The sequence below is a fragment of the Phascolarctos cinereus genome, unplaced genomic scaffold, assembly GCF_003287225.1.
Source record: "Phascolarctos cinereus isolate Bilbo 61053 unplaced genomic scaffold, phaCin_HiC Scaffold_5;HRSCAF=322, whole genome shotgun sequence".
NCBI classification, from domain to species: Eukaryota; Metazoa; Chordata; class Mammalia; order Diprotodontia; family Phascolarctidae; genus Phascolarctos; species Phascolarctos cinereus.
This window is the reverse complement of record NW_027555958.1, coordinates 124773324-124795459: the sequence shown is the minus strand read 5'-3', so window position 1 is coordinate 124795459 and position 22136 is coordinate 124773324. Positions and strand designations below refer to the sequence as shown.

Genomic DNA, 22136 nt, shown 5'->3' with positions numbered 1-22136 from the left:
ATAAGAGACTTATTAAGGCTGAACTGTTTACATTCCTGCATGGAAGGATGATATTTATAACTCCTGAGACCTTTGTCAGTATTTGGGTAGTTGAAGGAAAAAATTATATGTATGTATATATAGATAGATATTTAGATAGAGGGCACAGGGTGAGTTGAAGATGAAGGGGTGATATCTGGAGAATAAAATTAAGGGGTGAGAGAGGATTATACTAGGAGAAGGAGAAAGGGAGAGGTAGAATGGGGTACATTATCTTGCACAAAACAGCTATGAAAAGTGTCTTACAGTGGAGGGGAAATGGGAAGGTGAGAGAAAATGAGGGAATCTTGTTCTCATAGGATTTGGCTTAAGGAGGGAATAACATACACACTCAATTGGGTATGGAAATCTGTCTTACCCTACAAGAAAATAGGGGAGGAAGGGGACAAGAGAGCAGGGGGATGATAGAGAGAAGGGCAGATTGGGAAAGGGGTAATCAGAAGGAAGTACTTCTGAGCAGGGACAGGGTCAAAACAAAGAATAAATGGGGGGGCAGGATAGGATTAAGGGAAATAGAGTTAGTTTTTCACAACATATCTACTATGGAAGTGTTTTGCATAACTGCACATGTATGGCCTGTATTGACTTGCTTGCCTTTTCAATGAGGGTGTGTGGGGTGGGAGGAAGGGAGAAAATTTGGAACCCAAAGTTTTAAAAACACATGTTTAAAAAAATAGTTTCCACATGCAACTGGGAAATAAGAAATACAGGATATGAGGTACAGAAATCTATCCTGCCCTACAGGAAAATAGCAGGGGAAGGGGATAAGAGAAGGAGGGGGAGAGATAGAAGGGAGGGAAGACTTAGGGGAAGGGGTATTCAGAATGCATGCCAGCTTGGGGTGGGGGAGGGGCAAGATGGGGTAAAAATATGGAATTCAAAATCTTGTGGAAGTAAATGTTGAAAACTAAAAATAAATTAAACATATAAAAAAATAGAGCTGAAAAAAATTAGGTTGAATGGTAAAGGAAGTCTCTCTAGTCATCACCTGGGAACACCCTTACCCAAATTAGTCTAAGATATATCAGAACCTCTAAGGGTTTTGTATTTGACCTGAGAAGGTTCTTTTTACCTGTGCACACTTTTTTTTTCTTAAAGAATCTTTGTCACTGATGCCTATTGTCTTGTGGAGACAATCTCTCTTTTCACTGAGGTTGGTTTTAGCAAATTGTACAAAGGGCGTTTACTTGCAAATACTTCTCTGTGTCTTATAAACTAATTTTTTCCTGGCAAAAAGAATGTGAACTTTCTGAGGAGTTTGCTAAGTCTTCAGAAAGACAGTTATCCTTTCTCTCTATATTTCTAAGCTCTGGCCAAGTTTTGGGAGTAGAGAGAGAAAGACAGATAAGAGAAAATGGAATCTTTTACCTCAGACTGTATAATGTTATTCTCTTTTGTGTGTGTGTGTGTGTGTGTGTGTGTGTGAGTGAATTGGGGTTAAGTGACTTGCCCAGGGTCACACAGCTAGTGAATATCATGTGTCTGAAGCCAGGTTTGAACTCCTGACTCCAGGGCCTGTGCTCTATCCACTGTGCCACCTAGCTGCCCCCAGACTGTATAATGTTATGACGATGTAATTTAATCAGAAACTTAGTTTGTGACTAAAGCATAAGTTCTCTACTGTGAATTTCTAAATTGTGGCTCAGACATTTTTATAAATACTGAAATATTCTAGTGAGTTTAGGGTTAACATTCTTCAGAATTTGTATAAGGAAATAAAGAGATTAATTGTGAATGCTACAAAGACCTTTCATGATTCTTCCCCTGTAAAGTGACAGATTTGTTGTTTTAGTGTAGGGAAGGTAATTTCACTGATTAGAGAAAAGGGAATCAAAGCTAGTTTAAAAGTCAAAACAGTGAAATTCCAAAGCAAAGAGGAAAAAAATAGGTTGTAGGTGGCAGTTTGAATAGCTGTGGCACTTAACTTAATTGTTAAGTCTTTCCTGGTTCATGAAAAAGAGGAAGTTTGTGTTAATCAGGGAAAAAGTAAAAAGTAAAATAAATTTTATTATAATGGTGTATCTAACTAGACACATGGGAGTTTTATAAATTAAAGTTAAGTTCAAATCAATTTATAAAGAAATTTTCAAATTGGTGTATGTCTTGCCATTAGAAATTTTGCTATAAAATATATTATACACACTGATTTACTATAAAATATATTATATACTGGATATTACTTAGGGTAGATTTTGAATAGCTTGTCAAGAAGAAAATGAGACCTGACCCATTTTAATAAATTATATAGAAGTATTAGGTGGATTTAGGGGTAGATTCCCTCAAATCATGTGATGCAGAAATTATTAATTCTGCTTTTGCTAATCAAGCCCTGCTAAGAATTGTAGGGATATATCTATATTTTCTGCCCTAAATGGAGTGAGAAGGGTATAGATGTGTTTAGAAGCATTGCCATAGCTATATAGGAGAGAAAGGACAAAGGAAGGGAAAATGTGAATCAACATCTCCACCTTGTTTTCTAGAAGGGTTATGACCCTGAGAGCTACTCAACATCACATAACTATCTGTTAAAGAAGAGGAAGTCAGTTGGTGCTAAATTTCAAGGCAAGTTTACAATTTGAATTTTAAGAACTGTCTTGTTTCTTGCCCAAGAAAAGAGAACCTCATTTAAGGAAGCAACTTGAATATATGTGAAATTTAATTAGGAAAAATGCTTTGTGTTACTTCTGTAAATAATATAACAGAACTTAATTGTTTGAGTAAATTAGAAATCAGTCACCAAAAAGTACTTAATAAGAAGTATATGAGAAATACTATGTGGTTATTCTTTATGACATGGACATTACAGTAATATATTTGCAACATGGACTTATTGGAAAATACTATACTAAAATTCACCCTTGAAAGATCACTAGATGACTATATTTGAGTTATTATGTAAAGAATATAAAATCCTCATGGTCCCTAAAAAGGGGGATGAGAATACAAAAGTTCCACTTTAAACCTTTGGTAGTAGACTGCCTGGAAGTAGAGAGCCTTATAATGTGAAGTACTGTGAATACATGGTTCCTGGGAAATTTAAGATTTTGATTTTGTGATTGCAAATCTAGATTTGATGTAGCAAAGGTTTGTCCTGAAACTAAATCATAATGTGGTTTGGCATTAAGGCAAAATGCTGAAAGAGTATGGATTGAAGAAAATGTAAGTTAGAAATCTGGTCTCTGTAAATTTGTTGGCAATGTGATTTTAGGTAAGTAACCTCATCTTTGTTTAACTTAGTTTACTGCTCTTGTAAAGGGTAAAAAAATAGTAGTTACCTCCCAGCATTGTTGAGAGAATTACATGATTGAAGCTGTTAACATAAGATTTGGCTTTTGGTAGGCACTGTCTAGATACATGTTAATTTTTATTATTTTTTAATTGAATGCAATTGCTTCATACTGGATAACTCTGTACTGAGTTTTAGATGTGATTAGTGTACTATGCCAAAGGTGATAAAAAGAATGGTTTTCTATGTAAGATAACTTAGAAATGCATTCTACTGAGTTGATGTTGTCTGATAAGTAATAGGTTTAGTGTCATGTTTTAAATTCATGATATTGTAGGGAGCCAAGATAGTAAAGTAAAAGTAGTGACTTGCTTGAGCTCTCCCCCAAACTCCTCCAAATACCTATAAAAAATGGCTCCAAATAAATTCTAGAGCAGCAGATGCCACAAAAAGACAGAGTCAAACAAATTTCTAGCCCAAGACAGCCTGGATGGCTGATTAGAAAGGTCTATCATGCTGGGCTGGGAGAGAAACACAGGTCAGTGTGGGCGTGCAAGCAAAACAGTTCTCAGCAACCTGGAACAGGCCTCAGAGGATTGAATCACTGGCAGCTGTGGCAGTTTCCAGACTTCTCAACCTACAAATGCCAAAAACAACTTAAAAGGTAATAGGAAAAGTCTGTGACCACAGTGAGAGAGAGGCTCAGTCCCAGTCCCAGTCCCCCATGCAGCTGGGGCAACAGCTGCTTCTGGAGCTTCCATCCCACAGATTGAGAGGGAACTGAGTGGCTGATCAGAGGGGGATTGCATGGATCTCTTTACTGGTGCTGAGGCAGGAATCTCTTGCTTTACCTGTGCTTAGATATGGGTCACAGTTCTGGGTGGCGAGGAGGGTCCTGGGGCGAGGAGATGTGCTGGCACAGTGCAGAAGGAATTCTCCTTACAGTTCCAAGGCAGAAAAGAGTGCTTGTGATCACTCATAGATGAGAGCACAGGCCAGGAAAGGAGTAAACACCTCACCCTTGATCATAGTACCTTGGAAGAACTGGAAATTTACAGGTCCCTAGAAGTATCTCTGAAAACAGGTGCACAAAACCCCCAAAGCTTGGGGCAGTACATTCTCCACACTGGAAGCAGACCCTTACCTTAACAAAGAGTTTAAAACTCAAGTAATTGGCTGGGAACATGAGCAAACCATGAAAAAAAAAGAGTCAGACCATAGAATCTTTCTTTGGTGCCAAAGAAGATCAAAACAGAAAACCAGAAGAAGGCAACAAAGTCAAAGCTCCTATGTCCAAAGCCTCCATGAAAAATATGAATCAGTTCCAGGTTATGGAAGAGCTCAAAAAGGGTTTTGAGAAGCAAGTAAGAGAAGTAGAGGAAAAACTGGGAAGAGAAATGAGATTGATGCAAGAAAATTATGAAAAACAAGTCAACAGTTTGCTAAAGGAGACTCAAAAGTATTGAAGAAAATAACACCTTACAAAATGGCCTAACCCAAATGGCAAAAGAAGTCCAAAAAACCAATGAGGAAAAGAATGCTTTAAAAAGCAGAATTGGCCGAATGGAAAAGGAAGTCCAAAAGCTCACTGAAGAAAATACTTCCTTAAAGATTAGAATGGAGCAAATGAAAGCTGGTGAGTTTATGAGAAATTAAGACATTGTAAAACAAAACCAAAAGAATGAAAAAATAGAAGACAATGTGAAATATCGCATTGGAAAAATAACTAACCTGGAAAATAGATCCAGGACAGAGAATTTTAAAATTATTGGACCATCTGAAAGCTATGATCAAAAGAGTCTAGACATCATCTTTCAAGAAATTATCAAAGAAAACTGCCCTGATATTCTAGAACCAGAGGGTAAAAAAGAAATTGAAAGACTCCACCAATCACCTCCTGAAAGAGATTGCCAAAGGAAAACTCCTAGGAATATTGTAGCCAAATTCCAGAGTTTGAGGTGAAGGAGAAAATATTGAAGCAGCCAGAAAGAAATAATTCAAGTATTGTGGAAACACAATCAGGATAACACAAGATTTAGCAGTTTCTACACTAAAGGACCTGAGGGCTTGGAATATGATATTCCGGAGGTCAAAGGAGATAGGATTACAACCAAGAATCACCTATCCAGCAAAAGCTGAGTATAATCTTTCAAGGGAAAAATGGACATTGAGTGAAATAGAGGACTTTCAAGCATTCCTGTTGAAAAGACCAGAGTTGAATAGAAAATTTGATTTTCAGATATGCGACTCAAGGGAAGCATGAAGAGATAAACATGAAAGAGAAATCATAAGGGATTTGTTAAGGTTGAACTGTTTACATTCCTGCATGGAAAGATGATATTTGTAACTCTTGAGGTCTTTGTCAGTAGTAGGGTAGTCAAAGGGAAAAAAATTATATGTATCTTATTCTCATAGGATTTGGCTTAAGGAGGGAATAACATACACACTCAGCTGGGTATGAAAAGCTATTTTATCTTACTGGAAAATAGGGAGGAAGGGGATAAGAGAGTGGCGGGGATGATAGAAGGGAGAGCAGACTTGGGGAGGAGGTAATCAGAAGCAAACACTTCTGAGGAGGGACAGGGTCAAAAGAGAGAATAGAATAAATGGGGGTGGGGATAGGATGAAGGGAAATGTTAGTTTTCCACAGCATGACTACTATGGAAGTGTTTTGCATGACTACACAAGTATAACCTGTATCGAGTTGCTTGCCTTCTCAATGAGGGTGGGTGGGGAGGGAGGAAGGGAGAAAATTTGTAATCCAAAGTTTTAAAAACAAATGTCAAAAAATTGTTTTTAAATGCACCTGGGAAATAAGATATGCAGGCAATGGGGAATAGAACTCTATCCTGCCCCACAGGAAAATAAAAGAGGAAAGGGACAAGAGAAGTGGGGGAAGCAGAAGGAAGGGCAGATTAGGGGAAAGGGTATTCAGAATGCATGCTGTCTGGGTTGGGAAAGGGATGAGATGGGGAGAAAATTTGGAACTCAAAATCTTGTGGATGTAAATGTTGAAAACTAAAATAAAATTGTACTCTCAGAGCAAAAAAAACCTATGATATTGTGAATGTTAATGTATTTCTAAATTTTCTTGTATTATAAATTCCGGAAAACCATTGTATAAGAAATGCTATTAGAAGGATGATAAAATTGTGTAATTGGAGAATTTAACTCCTTTTAATTTGGATTGTCGTTGTTCAGTCATTTCAGTTGTGTCCAACTATTTGTGACCCCGTTTGGAGTTTTCTTGGTAAAGATACTGTAGTGGTTTGTCATTTCCTTCAGCTTATTTTACAGATGAGGACACTGAAACAAATAGGGTTAAGTAACTTGCCTAGGCTCATGCAGGTAGTAAGTATCTGAGGCCAGATTTGAACTCAGGTCTTCTCTGACTCCAGGCCTGGAGTGCCTCTTACCAGATATTATGAAATATTAATTAGAGGTTATTAGAAGCTATTGTGAAATATTTAATTGGGCATATTTTAAAAGAGGAAGAGAAATAATTACTTGTCTGGGAAAAGAAAGAAGAAAATAATATCGAGTAATTTTTTTGGGGGGGAAGTCTTAGTAACTTTTTTTTATTGTTAACTAACTTATTGCAACAACATGAGAGTAGTAATAACTACCTCTAGCACTAAGTTATGAGTAGTAAAACTTTGCTATTTGAGTTGAAATTTTGTGGGATTGTAATCTGATATCATTTTGAGTTTTGAACTCAGGTATAATTGTCTGAATTATCGTGGTCAGTAATCCACTTTTGAAGGGAAATGCCTCTAGGTGCTCAAAGGGATAGCGATCTGAGAATTACTGCATGTGAATGTCTGGGCTTGGGAAAAGTTGAGGGTATGACCTCATGAGGAGATTAAAGATCCTTTGGACTTGGTTTCCCCATTGTGTTATTTCCTTTCTGAACAGGAATGTTTCCCATGGGATTAATCCTGAGCCTGGCTATGATACCCTCTGGATAAGGTGGAACTTTGCTAAATGGTTGTCTGTGCCAAATAATAAAAACAACTCCTACCTGAAATCAAATGGAATTAAGAATACTTTATTCTATTCTACCTATGTTGTCAGTCTGTGCTCTTAGGCTTAAGCTTGGAGGACCAGTTTTGATGTTCTTACAGTCATATCCCTGCTTCTTCCTTTCATAGTAAATTTATCTAATCAGCAGGTAAAACTGTAATTTTTAAATATCATGATTTGTGTTGTTGCAATATACCAGCAACTCTCAGTTAATTATAATAGGATACAATTATGAAAGGTCTTACTATTTTTATTCTGCATTTGTAGTCGGTTCCATATCTATATAATTAAGTTAATGAGTTCTTGGGCTTGTAATCTACCTGTTAATAGTTTTATATTAATACATAAGATTAGATCCCTAAAATGTCTCATTCTTTTGGATGTTATTGGGGATGAAATCCTCTTAAGGAGGGAATTAAGCTTAGATAAAGGTTTTTTGTATTTTAAATTTGTTAAAATTAAATGGAGTAGTAAACTTTCAGAAAGCAATAAGATTAGAATGTTCTCTCAAAGAACTAGTATATGTAAATGTATGTAATTGGCTTACAAATGTTTCTTATGTGATAAGTTTAAAAATTGGATTAAGATTTTATATGATAATTGTGAAGAGGGTCAATTATTTTCCTATTTGAAGTATCTATGTGATAATTTTAAGAAAGAAGGACCTATTTTATAAATCAGATCTTCATAAATTTCTTTTTAAGATTCTTCCTTCAGCCTGTTGTTGGCAGTGTTTATATCAGGCACAGGATTTAGGCAAAGAAAGAAAGAGCAAGTGGCATGTAAAAACTTAAATTCTCTGGTTTCATATGAACTCATCCTAATTTGATGTTCTTCTTATAGCTCTATTGTTAATAAGATCAGAACCACAAGGCTTGAACTAGTTTTCAACTTATGAACTAGTTATTGGAAAACCAAATTTAGGAGGTTGAACTAAATTGTATTGAGTCTTATAACTGACAGATTTTTTAGCAGAATTAGAATCTCTGTAAGTAACTTGGAACCAGAGAAATAAATCTATTGAAGAGGAGCCCCTTTTAGGCCTTACCTGAAAATGAGGCCTATTCTCAAACATCCAAGAGGAAATGTATCCAGGGACCAGAATACTACGTGGAATGTCTGGGATCCAAGATGAAATATGATTAAATGGACATTGGGAATAAATTATTAGGTTATAAAGAGACTTGATGTTAATTAATATTGATGATCATTATTGTATCACTTTGGCTTTTTTGTTTCACAGTATCTATGTTTGCTGAGGTTTTTTTGTTGTTGTTGTTTACTTTGGTGACATGTAAATCTCCCCTCTAAAATTAGTCCATGGCTTTAGATATTTAGATATTACCATGACTTGTGCTATGATTAATCAAATTTTTTTTTGGTTAGGCAATTAGGGTTAAGTGACTTGCTCAGGGTCACATAGCTAGTAAGTGTCAAGTGTTTGGTCTGAGGCAGATTTGAACTCAGGTCCTCCTGACTTCAGGGCTGGTGCTCTATTCTGATTAATCAATTTTGTTGTTCTCATATTGACTGGTCAGTAGAAATTGTGACAAGCCTACATAAGAGCTAATAAGTTATAGCAGAAATGTAACTACCTCCTTCAGTATTCCTGGTGGAATCCCTTCTCTTGGTTCACTTCGCTGCAGGGAAATGACCAGTTACCTACCTTTGGTAATGGACACTTATTGCCCTCTACTTTACAATTCTTTTTAGACTTTGCATTAGTTTCTATGTTTAAGCATATTCTAAAGTTGCTTCAGAAAAACTGATGTTAGTATGTACTATTCATAATGACTGTTAAAAATTTTTCTAGAATTAGCCTATAGATAAGTAATCTATAAAAGGCGTGCAAAGGGGGAAATTGAAGTAATCAGATTGATTGTGTCTTTTTAATTGATCCTATTTACTGTTAATTGATTTTTGTATTGTAACTTAGTCTTTAATGAATTAAATTTAGAAATGCAGTTCTCTCGTTAATCACTGTTCTATTCTTGTGTCAAGGAAATCTGTTATTCCCAAAGGATGTAGATGAACACCAGGGAGTCTGATCTAGTATCTTTATATCACCAAGCTATCCTTCAAGGATGTCTGGTTTGCTATCCAAAGAAGTGTGGTTTGCTATCTCTGTCCTTGCAGATGGCAGTTGGACTCAAAGCAGTAAACATTTCTTAGTTAACAGGAAAGAAAGAAGGAATTGTTGCTAGCCCTCATTCTCAATTTCCATCCAATCATATTTTCTTCTGTCTATGATGCTAGCCTTCCTATTTTCTGTATTTCCCAAAACTATAAAAGAGAGCTGTTCCCTTCATTTGTGGTCTTACCTTTGCTGGGGGAAGCTTAGATCCTACTTATTGGTAAATTTATGCTTTACTAAATTGATCATGCTTGATACTTTGTGATTCAGTTTACCTTAATTTCAATTGTTACAGTATCTCAGATTTCCTATCTTCCTTCAAAACTCAATTCAAGCCCTATGTGAAGCCTTTCCTGATCTCCTCAAGCTACAGTTACCTTATATATATTTGGTATATATCCATATATGTGTATGTTGTACTCTTCTCCTCACAGAATGTCAGCTACTTGAGGTCAGGGACTGATTCACCTTTGTGTTTACATTCCCATTATTTGACATTTAGTAGATCCTTAATAAATGCTTATTGCCTAATTGATTGGTATAGCTTTGAAGATACTGTGCCATACTACATGCATGCATGCTTTGATATGGGTTATTGGAATAAGATTTTAGTGCAGAAAACTTCAGATAAGTTATCATATCTTTTTGATTGCTTTAAGGGGATAATAGATAAAATGAAATCAGTAATAGTAACAATAGCTATCACATATGTATTGCTTTACGTTTTCCAATACACTAAACAAATGCTATTTCATTTGATTTTCATAGCAACTCTGAGAAGGTAGGCCCTATTATTATCCCAATTTTACAGATGGTTATCATTTTAGAAGTCTTGTTATTTCAGTTATTCTTAAAGTTTTATTGATGTATTTAGTTTTTCGTTTTACAAATCATTTGTTTACTAACACACTGCTCTCCTCTTAAAACAAAAGCAAAATGGATCAGCAAAATAATTACATCTGACAGCATATTTTTCATTATACCACTATGTTTTGCTTTACCCTCTCAAATTAAAGGAGAGAAATATATTTCGTAATCTACTATTTGATACTAAGACTGGTCATTGTAGTCAATATGAATCAGACTGCCTTTTTAGTGTTATTTTTCTTCATATTATTGTAGGTATTGAGTATATTTTTCTCCTGATACTGCTTACTTTAGTTTGCATCAGTTTGTAAAAATCTTCCCATCTTTCTCTGAATCCTTCTCATTCCCTGATTTTTATAATGTAGTAACATTCTATTATATTAATATACCTTACCTTGCTCAGGATTCTCTAACTGATGAGTGCCCACTTTATCTGCTGCCACAAAAAGTGTTGCTAAGAACTTTTTGGTACATATTAGAGGTTTTTTTTGACCTTCCAGGGGAATATGCTCAGTCTTGGAAACACGGTCAGAGTGTATGAACAGTTGAAAGACTTTTCTTAAATCTTTCCAGATTGTTTCAAGAGTGGGTTGGACCATTTACAGACCTATCAACAGACTATTTACAGGTCCGTTAACAGTGTGAGAGTGATGTGTCTTCTTCCAGACTCTGTAACACAGACTACAAAATCTCAGAGTTTATCTGTAATCGTTTCGATTCCTTTGTTCATTAAAAAGAGGGTACAGAATCATAGAAATCTAGGACACGTCCATATTTGCATTTTAAAACATTGGTATTGAGGATAAATAGTTGTTGAGTCATAGAATATTAGAGCTGGAGAAACCTTAGCTATATCTAGTCCAACCCCCTTATTTTATGGATAAAAATTCAAGTACAGAAATGCTGTTTACTTTTTTTCTTACAACACATTGTCTCTGTAGCCATTTGACTTTTGTTTTTTTTTTCACCCCCTAAAATACTTAAGCTACACTAAATCTGAGAACATGAATAAGACTCTAATCCCTAGAGTAATGGTAAGATAAAGGCTAATTGTTGCAAAGTGACATTTCTGGGAGATAAAAATATAGCATTCTATTAGACATAAAGGATGTAAGTATTTATGTAAGTTTTTGGCCATAATCCCATTGTCATTCCTTTCCTCAAATTTCCTGTAATATCTTTATTCTGGGAAGTTTTGTGAATTTGAATAATACATTTATTTGAGTAATATAATATAGACAGGATAATTTGATCAAGTAATATTGAGGTATAGCGGTAGAAAAGAGGTCATACAACTTTAAAGTTGGAAGGAATCTTGGTGATTCTTTAGTTAAGTTGGGGCTGAAACTAGGGAGAGGTAACTAGGATTTTTGTCCAGAGCACCAAAATAAAAAGCAAAAATTTGTTTACATGCCAATGTTTAACAACTGGAAATCACTAGATTGATGAGTTCCCCCTTTCCCCTCAAAGGAATTTGTCTTAATTATTGTTGAATTTACATTATGAAATATGAAGTTGATTTGAGGTGCATTTTATTCATCCTATCCTGATACAAAATTTATAGTTAGAGCTCCAAATTTAATTTCCTTATTTTAGTGAGAAAATGGGGCCCTGAAAGGAATAGCAAGTTGTCCATGATAAATAACATAGATAGTAGCAGAGATTGAACTAGGATTCAGGTTTCATGGCTTTAAGTTTAGTACTCTATCACATTATTACAATGCATTGTTTTGTCTTACTTTGTTTTTTTTTAAGGATCTAAGAGAATCAAATGGATACATAATATCCATCAAGTAACATTTATTAAGTGACTACTACCGTTGTCAAATGCTAGGGATAGATAAAAAAAAAAGCAGTCTCTTCTCCGAAATCCATAAATCTATAATGCCTTCAAAAACCTTAATTTAATTGGGGTGCTAGTCATGCTATCTCCAATTTCCCTTCAATATAGTAAATTGATTTTGGTTGGTTGTTAATTACTTGCAAGCTTATTAGTGTAACCTACCTCATGTGGTGAGGGATGTTTAGGTCATATAAGAGAGACAACATGGCCACTTTTGGTGACAGGAAGACTTGAATCAAGTTCTACCTCTGACAGATTCTAGCTATAGAACCCTGGATAAGGCCAATTAATCTCTTAGACACATGGGCTACTCTTTGAGAATACAAATTGCAGAACAGCTACTGATAAGAGTTAATAGAGGAAATTTCCTTATTCCTCAATGAATGCAACCAATGAAAACCCAGGACTGGTTGAATAAATAAATGAAAATATTTTAAATTTAAATTTTAAATTTTAAATTTTAAAAAAATGAAAATATTGTTTTGGAAAAATATAATAGACTTTTCTTTTTAAACAGGTGCTGTCTGTCTGCATGCTAACAACAATTCTTGGGTGTATATTTGGATTGAAACCAAGCTGTTCCAGAGAAGGTAACCATAATAGTATATAAAAATATCATGTAGTTGTATGGTTATATTGATTGATATTTTTCCAATACAGATGTTTATAGAATCCTTGCAATTAATTTATCCTTATTTCTGGATCCTGTCTTATACTTTCTTCACCATATAATAATAGCCATATCTGTACTTTCATGATTTTATTTTTTTATGCCAACCTTTTTTTTCTGGTCAACATTTGATCCTAAAATGGGGAGCAGAAAAATTATTTATGTGAGAACTATGGCTGACAGAGGTGCCAACAGCAACGTTCTTTGAGATCCTAGCCTTCCATTAATCCAATGGTCTCCCAGAATTATTGTTTCAGAACAAAATTTCTCCTAGGAGTATCATGATGGCTAGTCTGTGTATCCTGTGGATGTACTTATTGGGGTTTGATGACTTCTGCTGTCATAGAACCTTCTTTGAGCCTGCATAATACATTGAAAAGTTCGATGGGCTTGAGATGGAACAATTTGGATTGTTTTCCTGGATCTACCACTTGTTAGCAATATGACTTTGGGCAGGTCACTTAATTGTTCTGTGCCTCAGTTTGTTTCCTACAAGATGAGAATGATATTTTCATTACCAACCTCTATGGCATTGTGAGGATCCTATTTGATGATGCATGTGCATCACTATGTAAAGAGTAAACATTATATAAATATAAACCATGATTATTTCTGGAGACTTCTAGCATCCTGGCATTGCAAACAGCTTCAGTCTTAAAGTATAGTTTTATGTTATTGTTTTTGTTAAAGCTTTTTACTATTGTGAAACCCTCTCTGAGGCTACTCTCCTCAGCTTCCACTCACATTGTCAGGTTGGATTCTGAGGGGTGACTGTTACCTCTCAGGTTCTGGAGATAATTCTGTGAGGCTACCCTTTTAATGCATGCCCAATCTGTTCTGCTTCCCATGAACAATTAGCAGCACACTCAGTAAGCTCTCATCAAAGTCCTTTAATCAAAGGGCTTAGCAAGCACAGTTGGTACAAAAGCTTCCCTTCAAAAGCCTGGGATGCAATGTCCCACAAATATACATAGCATCCTTGGGAAGAGAGTGCTCAAATTGCAATAGTAATAGGCTTATTACTATTCAATAATAATAAAATTATTACTATTAGAGTAGCAATAGAGATCACTGTGGCAAAAGAGTAACTCACAATTCCTCATACTAGAAATCCTTTTTACCTTCATAAAGTTCTTACATTGTTCACTATAGATATGTCATTTGTGCTGATGGACCAACAGCTAGTTTGATTTTTAGGCTCTACGCCTTTCTTGAGCTCCTATCCAGCACTTCTTTTTACCATGAGAGGTCACATTCTTTGAAGTGATGTCTTGGGCAACTGACTATCTCTTATACACATGCCTTCTATGTGCATCACTGCTCCTGGCTAAATGTGTTGTCTTCTACTAATCTAGTTTCTCCAGTGACATGGTCAGTGGGGTACAGGGAAGAGAATGACATCTTCTCTTCAGCATTCACTCTCCCACTCTCTGCTGCCCTCTGGTACAGTTACAGGGATCTGTCTCCCTAAAGAGCTCCTAAGCCTGGAATTTTCTACCACTGGACTGGCCAACTCTTGAACTGACTTGCTGTTTTTATACCTAGTCTGAGAGGTAGAACTGATTTTCTGAAAAGGTCATAATGGTCTCTGTCTATAATAGATATAATGGATAAAGATCCATAGCCAAAGCCCTATAATTCTCTCACATTAATTAAGGACTTTTTCATACATTGTTGTGAGGTTGTTGGAATATTCCTTAACACCTAGTTTGCAGTTTGTAATTATATCTTAGATTTTCTGTGATTATATTAGTTAAGGTGAGGAAAGTCGGCCCCTACCCCTCATCTCATGTTTCTTTAAAGTTAGGAGGGACAGAATTCACAGTGGGAAAGTTACATAAGTAATTATGTATACATAGAACTCCAATATTTGAGTAAATTATAATGTTCACCTTTCAGCTTAGACAAATAATTTAGATCATTTTTTCTCCGGAATAATAGATGGTTTTCGTAAGAGTCTTTAGAAATTTGAACAGTGGGACAACTGATTAGGCAACTATTTCTCTCTTGCTAAATTTTTCCATTATTGTAGGATTTAGAATAGTGTCTAGATGTTCTTTGAGAGTCTGTTAATCTCAAGAGGAATCTCTTTTTGTGTTTGCTTTAGGAATTTCTTCAGATTAGATGTTACATTAGCATTTACGATTTTATTTTTTAGCAAATGAGGAACAGGTATGCAGTTTTTGAATGGAAAATTCACATTGATTTCAGTATCAATTATAAAAAACAATGATATTTTTGAACATTACTTATAATACAAATCTCTTCTAAAGATACTTGATTAATGATAGACTCATTATTTGATAATTATAACTAACTTATCAAATTTATAACTAATCCTGAGTCAAGAAAGTTTCTGGTCTTAGAAAACAGAAGTCATTCACACTGTACTTTTTTTGTGTGTGTATGGTCTTCCTGCCTCCAGACCAGGCACTCTATGAATTGTATCACCTAGCTACCCTTAATTGCCCTATATCCCAAAGCTAATAGAGTGAAAATATACTGCCAATCACTTGGGAATTTAAGAGAGAAATGTGAGCACAAGTTATTTGATTATTCACCTTTATGGTGCTAACATTTTCTCTTTCACTTGAACTGGTATAGCACTTCAAATTATAGCACTGAGCAAAGTACCTAGCATATCAAGGAATTTAATAAATGCTAGTTGATTGACTTAAAATTTTTTCAAAACTTTTCTATGTTTAGGTTTTTTTTTTTTAAGCCTTATATTAACCATGTTAAAGAGGCAGGACCAGAATTATACCCACTTGGGCCTGCTTAAATCTATGAAACATGTGGCCCTAGGACAAATTCTTCCTTTCCTGGCCCTTGTCCAAATGTTGCAGTCTCCACAATCTCATGCAAGCTAGGACAGACCATACAGCTATCAGAACCTTTCCCCAGCACTGCTTTATTTAGAACTCTTGTTCTATTTTCTTCCTGATTTTGTAAGTCTGAATCTTAATAGGCATTTATGAAGACTTTGTTACTGTAAATTTTCCTTCCTTTTCGTTAGAAAGAAGTTCTAATATAACCTTGTAAAGATGATTGCATTATAGAATCAAATATAATTTTGTTTATGGTATGGCATATTAAGATACCATGGTTACTAATACTATGGATGTAATTTAAACTAAGATTTGAGCCTTCTCTTTCTCAGTGACTTCATGGTTTGGGTTGAAAAGTTGATGTCCAGTTTGTAGTTATATATTTCCTAGCAGCAACTAACTCTTTGTTTAATATTTCAGTCAAAAGTTGCAAAGGTCGCTGTTTTGAGAGGACATTTGGGAACTGTCGCTGTGATGTTGCCTGTGTTGAACTTGGAAACTGCTGTCTAGATTACCAGGAAACGTGTATAGAACCAGGTATAAAATATATCGGGAAATGGAAAGGGAGTAGAAACCAGGAGAAGGAATAAAAAAAATTGTGTATAAAAAGATACGTCACCATAGATCTTTATTAGAGAATTTGTTCCTGCAAAAGACAAATGATGAAATACCTCCCACAGCTTGACAGAGACTCAATAGACTTGAGACACAGGATGAGATATAGATTCTCAGACATGGCCAATGTGTTGATTTGTTTTCCTGGAATATACATACAATCTAGGTTCCAATTAATGTGAAGAATGAATCCCTTGAAGTACTCACATTATTTGAATTCATACCACATATTTCCACTGGTCTAGAACCAATTACTATACTTTACATAATTATAACTTTTGAATGGTGCAAATTTAAATATGTGTAACTCCTTCAGAGGATTTATTATTCAAGCTAATAGGAATTCTAACTATATTTATTATAAGGGAAGGCTTCAGCTTAGGGAGGAGCTGGTAGAAAGTAATGGGTTAGTAAGTACAGACAGATGTGCAAAAAAATCAGAATCAGTAGAAATTTGATTAAATAAGATTTAAATAAAAATTAAGAAATGCACAGAAGAAACAAGTATAAAAAAGAACATGAAGTAGCTTTGCTACTAGAATTAAATTATATATGTATCTACATTTGTATACACATATAAGATACTTCTTTTTTTTTTTGTTTTTGTTTTTGTTCTGTTGGGCAATGGGGTTAAGTGATTTTGCCCAGGATCACACAGCTAGTAAGTGTTATGTGTCTGAGGCCGGATTTGAACTCAGGTTCTCCTGAATCCAGGGCCAGTGCTCTATCTACTGCGCCACCTAGCTGCCCCCAACATACTTCTTTAAAAACAAACTACATAACAAAAGTTCATTTCCTTATATATTCCTCTTTTTTCTTATTTTTGTATATTGTAATTTTTTTTTGATGACTAGGTTTACAATAAAAAATAAGTTCAAATAAAAAGATGCAAGGCATGATCACATGCTGTATATGACCAAGGCAGGAGCTTAACTTTTTTTTTAAATCTAAGAAGCATGTGTAGACATAGCTTTAGGCTACATAGGTCACTTTTTCATAGGAAATATATTTTGTTTTTTAATTCCCAAGTTATTTAGATATAAAAAAATCACTTTTAAAACATTTATGCTCCAATACTATTTTTGCATTAGTGACATGATAGAAATATGAATGTGTTTATTTTTAGTGCATGTCAAATAAATTTCTTCCTCTGAACTTTTCATTTGAGCTTGGTTCTTAGGGGATATCTGATGCATTAATCCTTTAGTTATCCTCTTTCTAGTCATTATAGAGTTATTAAAGGCTTATTAAAGCATGAAGCCTTGGGTACCTGTCTAATCTTAATCTTTGATCAAAAGTGGTGTTAGTTACATACTTTGCAGATTCATACTTTAATCATTCAGTGGCTCCATAATTGCATTGACATGGGTATTCCCTCCAACTGAGCAGATCACAAGCTATGCACATTCTCACATTCAATATTTTATGGATACCAGTATAAGAGATTGTCTCTCTACCAGCTGTTATAACATTGTATGAGCAGTTTACCTCCTTTTCCAGTCATACATATTCCTGCAGATGTCTTTTATGCCAATTATTTTATGCATGTTATTAATAATGGGCTGGAGCCTGCTTAGACCCAGCATGTAGCTAGAATACTAGTGAATAGAATACTGGACCGGAAGTCAGGAAGACTTGAGTTCAAATGTAGCACAGATATTTCCTAGTTGTTTGATCCTGGGCAAGTCACTTAACCTTTGTTTCTTTCATTTTCCTCATCTGTAAAATGAGAAAAGTAGTAGCACCTACCTCTTAGAGTTGTTTTGAGGATTAAATGAGATAATATTTGCAAAAGGCTTTGCAAACTTCAAAACACTAGATAAGTGTGATGATGATGATGATGATGATGATGATTATGTGGCATCTCTCCACTCACAACTGGGTCACTGAGAATTGTGATTTTTCTGAGATTGTGATGTACCATGATTTGTACTTAGAGAGCATCACTAGGATAATGTGACTTAGATGAGCTATGAAATTTCACAGATCAATCTTTTAAAAAAAACCCAAAACAAGTAAATGGCCTTTTATGAGTATATTATTTCACAACACTCAATAAGATGCATATGAAAATTCAGGTGTTCTGGGGCTAGGCAAAGGGGGAGGCATAGTGCCTACATCTTTGTGTCATTAAGGCAAAGGAGAATTGGTGCTGTGATTTCTTTTTTCATTATAATAGGGGAAGATGTCTTAGTTTTTAAAATGTGAAATTGGGGAGTTATTGTTTTAAACTAGCTGTAGTTGCATATTTTCAGTTTGTTATCTTGATACTCATTTCCTTGAGAGCTATGTGGTTGTATGCAGGTAAGAACAGAGCTTATACTAAATCTTAACCTTAAAGTCTATACAGTCAGTGGAAGTCAGACCTGAGAAATCAGCATTTGACCTCCAGAGAGGTGTTTATGTTGGTGACAGCATGGTATCTAAATCAGAAAACATTTTATTTAACTTTTTTTTCTTTTGGTTCAGAGCATATATGGACTTGCAGCAAATTCAGGTGTGGTGAGAAAAGACTACCAAAAAGTCACTGCTCTTGTACAGATGACTGCAAGGACAAGGGTGACTGCTGCATTAACTATGACTCTGTTTGCCAAGGTAAGAGTTCTTGACTTGATTTTGCTTCTGTAATATGCTAAAATCTTTGCAGTTGTTTCCTGGACTTTGGCTCATGCTTCATATTTAGACCTTGGGAGGAAGGTGGAGAGAGCTCTTATGTCAATCATGGTTGAGGGGAGGAGGAGAGAATCGTGCCTACATCACAAGCATAGATAATGACAATGAGGAAAGGCCCTAGAACAGGATTTAAGAGACTTTGATTCTAAGTATGTGTCTGCCACTTATGATTGACTCTGTGGTCTTGAGCAAGTTATATAACTGTTCTCTGCCTTAATTGCCCAATTTGTAAAATAGAGATAAAGGGACAGAATATAGTTTGGTAAAAAGAATGCTCTCTGGATGTAGAGGCCCTGGGATACAATCCAACCTGTGTCACTTCCTCTGAGTGACGTTAGGTAGGTCAGGTAAATTTCTGGACCTCCGTTTCCTCATCTATAAAAGAATCTTAGTTTCTCCCTCTCAAAAATGAATTCTATATCTGCCAGTACTGATTGATCCATCATGGAGTTGCTAGGAGAATCAAATGAAACAGTGGATAGGAAAGCAGTAAACCAATATTAACAGGTTTTTAAAAGTATGTCTTCACTATGGTAGATGCAGAAGGAGGTAAAAATTGTATGCCATGAACCACAGTTCCTTGAAATCCTATGAAGCCTGACTGTATGAGTATGAGAGTGAATTGACTAAGACTTAAGATTTTTTTTTCCTAATGATGTGGGGATTTAGATGTTCTATAAGCTCTAGCTGGAAAGTCCAAAAACTGGAAAGTGGAAGAAATGCAATAGCTAAATTTTATCAAAACAAAACCAAACCAGAAAGCATTTATGAAGTGCCTACTATGTGCCAGGCCCTTTACTAAGTACTTTACAAATATTATCTCATTTGATCCTCACAATAACCTTGGGAGGTAGATGCTATCATTATCTCCATTTTACATGTGAGGAAGCTGAGGCAGATATATCCAGCAAGCATGTGTCATCATAGGTAAAAGAATCCTATGTTAGACTACTCTCTCAAACATTTTCCCATTTTTCTCGATGTTCAATTAAATGTTACTAGAGGTGTAGGTTTTAAAAAATTTTTCCTTTTGATGATGTGCCGGCATCATAATTCTTGATAATCTTATGTTTGTCCAAATAAATTTTTATTTCTTTAAAAATCTTCTTTTTAGGTGAGAAAAGTTGGGTAGAAGAAAAATGTGAAGACATTCTTGAGCCTCAGTGTCCAACAGGGTAAGATGATGAGTGACAATCCATTTCCACCCCCCGCTTTAAAAAAAATCCCTTCACCATATTTAAGAGAGATCTTCCATTCTCTCCTTCCCCATCCTCAATGGTGTACAGTGGGATGGTAAATAGCTATCCCAGAAATCTTGTGTAATATTTTATTTTACACCAGAGTGTACTGGCGTATTTCATATAGCATGGTTATATTGAATCAGCTACTTCTTAGATCTTTAGTTTTTTCATGTTTGGACTTTAAACTGTTTTTCCCTCCTAGTCTCACACTATCCCCTTCCTTTTACTCTGTTTTTGCCAAACTGAATTACTTTCAGAACTCACATTTTCCTATCATTTCCATGCCTCTGTTACATGCATCAGTCATCTAAATGCACTCTCTGATTCAGCCAAACTAACATTCCTAATTTTTCTCATGACTTTTTCACTCCCATCTCCATGTTTTTGCTCAGTCTTTTCCCCATTCTTGGAATGCTCTCCTTCCTTACCTACCCCTCTTAGAATTCATCGTCTCTAAAATTCAGCTCAAAACGAACTCCTAGATAACCCAAAATGTTAGTGCCTCACCCCATTCCCCAATTTAGCTTTTATTTATTTTGCACATACATATTTATGTGCGTACATATTCATTTCTCCAGTAAGATAAGCACCTTGATGTTAAGGATTTGGCTTTTTGTCTTTGTAGTCGCAAAGCCTAGCACAGGTGTTGGAGCATAATGAAGGCTTAATAAATACTTGTTGATTGAATGACCTCCCTCCCTCTCCACCTGTAGAAATCTGACTTTATTCATTAGGATTCTACTTATTCTGCCTTTTGCATGGAACTCCTTCACATTAGCTGGAAGCAATCTCTTTCTTTTCTGAATTCTTGTAGCACTTTGTTTCTCATATATACATTTATTTTTAAAAATAATACTTGTGTGTATATGTGTGCTATGATTGTAAGTTTCTTAAGGGAGAAATAATGCTATATTCACCTCTGTATCTCCTTTAGTATCTAGCACAGTGTATAATTAATAAATGTTTGAATTAAATTTAGATAAAAAACAATTACAATTTTATTTCATAATTTGAAGAAATACATTTGCTACTTTGGTATAAATTAAGAAGGGAGAGTGGATATTTGTGGATGTTGTACAAAATTAAGAAGTGAGAGTGGATATTGTACAAAAAAGACTGTTTCTTTTAAAAGCCCTGTATCATTTATAGGGTTATTCTTATGAAAATTGTCCGGACTATGAAATGTAGTTGGATACACACTGAGCTGGTACATTAGTACGTAGAGTCTGAGTGGATGTGGTACCTGGAGAATAAGCTAGTTCCATTAACTAGAAGACTGACAATAAGGTGGATTTCTTTGGGAAACTTTGCTGTGTTTCTAATGTTCCCCAACTTTTCACCAAAACAAAGACTAATCCTTTTTTAATATTCTAGTGATGGTATAACGGAAAAGTACACGGTGGGTATGAGTAGGCTACAACATATTAACAACCAAGGAAGGACTAATCACTAAAGAGATATTTGACTAGAAAAGAAGATGTGCTAGTCCATTGGTGAAGAGGGACATCTGATGGATAGTCTTCATGTTCCATTGATATCTGAATAATGTTAATTTACTAAGAAAGCTCCCAAAATGGGTTGGATGAGTCCCCAGTGGATATGTTTGGGAGTATTATGATGAGTCACCTAGAGATAAAGTATGAATAAATTGTGATGTGGGTATTTGGGAGTCCCCTCAATGATGAACTGATAGATCCATTAGTGTCTAAGTATGCTATTTATGAGAAGGTATACATTATTTTTGAAAGTGATAGAAATAAGAGGGTGTTAGTGAGATATGATTATCTCACAATTAAAGTTGTGAGAGATATTCTGAAATGTGTTTAGTAATAGCTGATTGAATTAATAATCTTAAACAATTTCTTTTCATCTCTAATAACTTTATTTTGTATGGGGACAAAGGAAAATGTATATATGTTTTAAAGGATATCTCCTTCTTGTGAAGTTCTGGGTATACTTCCTACTTGGATAAAACCT

At 35.2% G+C, this 22136-nt stretch overlaps 1 protein-coding gene across 1 annotated transcript in view; it reads left to right on the top strand.

Moving 5' to 3' along the window:
• Nucleotides 1-22136, top strand: part of ENPP1 (ectonucleotide pyrophosphatase/phosphodiesterase 1) — a 113733-nt gene that overhangs the window by 27999 nt on the left and 63598 nt on the right. The window contains exons 2-5 of the mRNA XM_020987073.2: nucleotides 12650-12722; nucleotides 16051-16167; nucleotides 18715-18840; nucleotides 20033-20093. Of these exons, the coding sequence (XP_020842732.1) occupies nucleotides 12650-12722; nucleotides 16051-16167; nucleotides 18715-18840; nucleotides 20033-20093 (377 nt within the window). The remainder of the gene's footprint in view (nucleotides 1-12649; nucleotides 12723-16050; nucleotides 16168-18714; nucleotides 18841-20032; nucleotides 20094-22136) is intronic.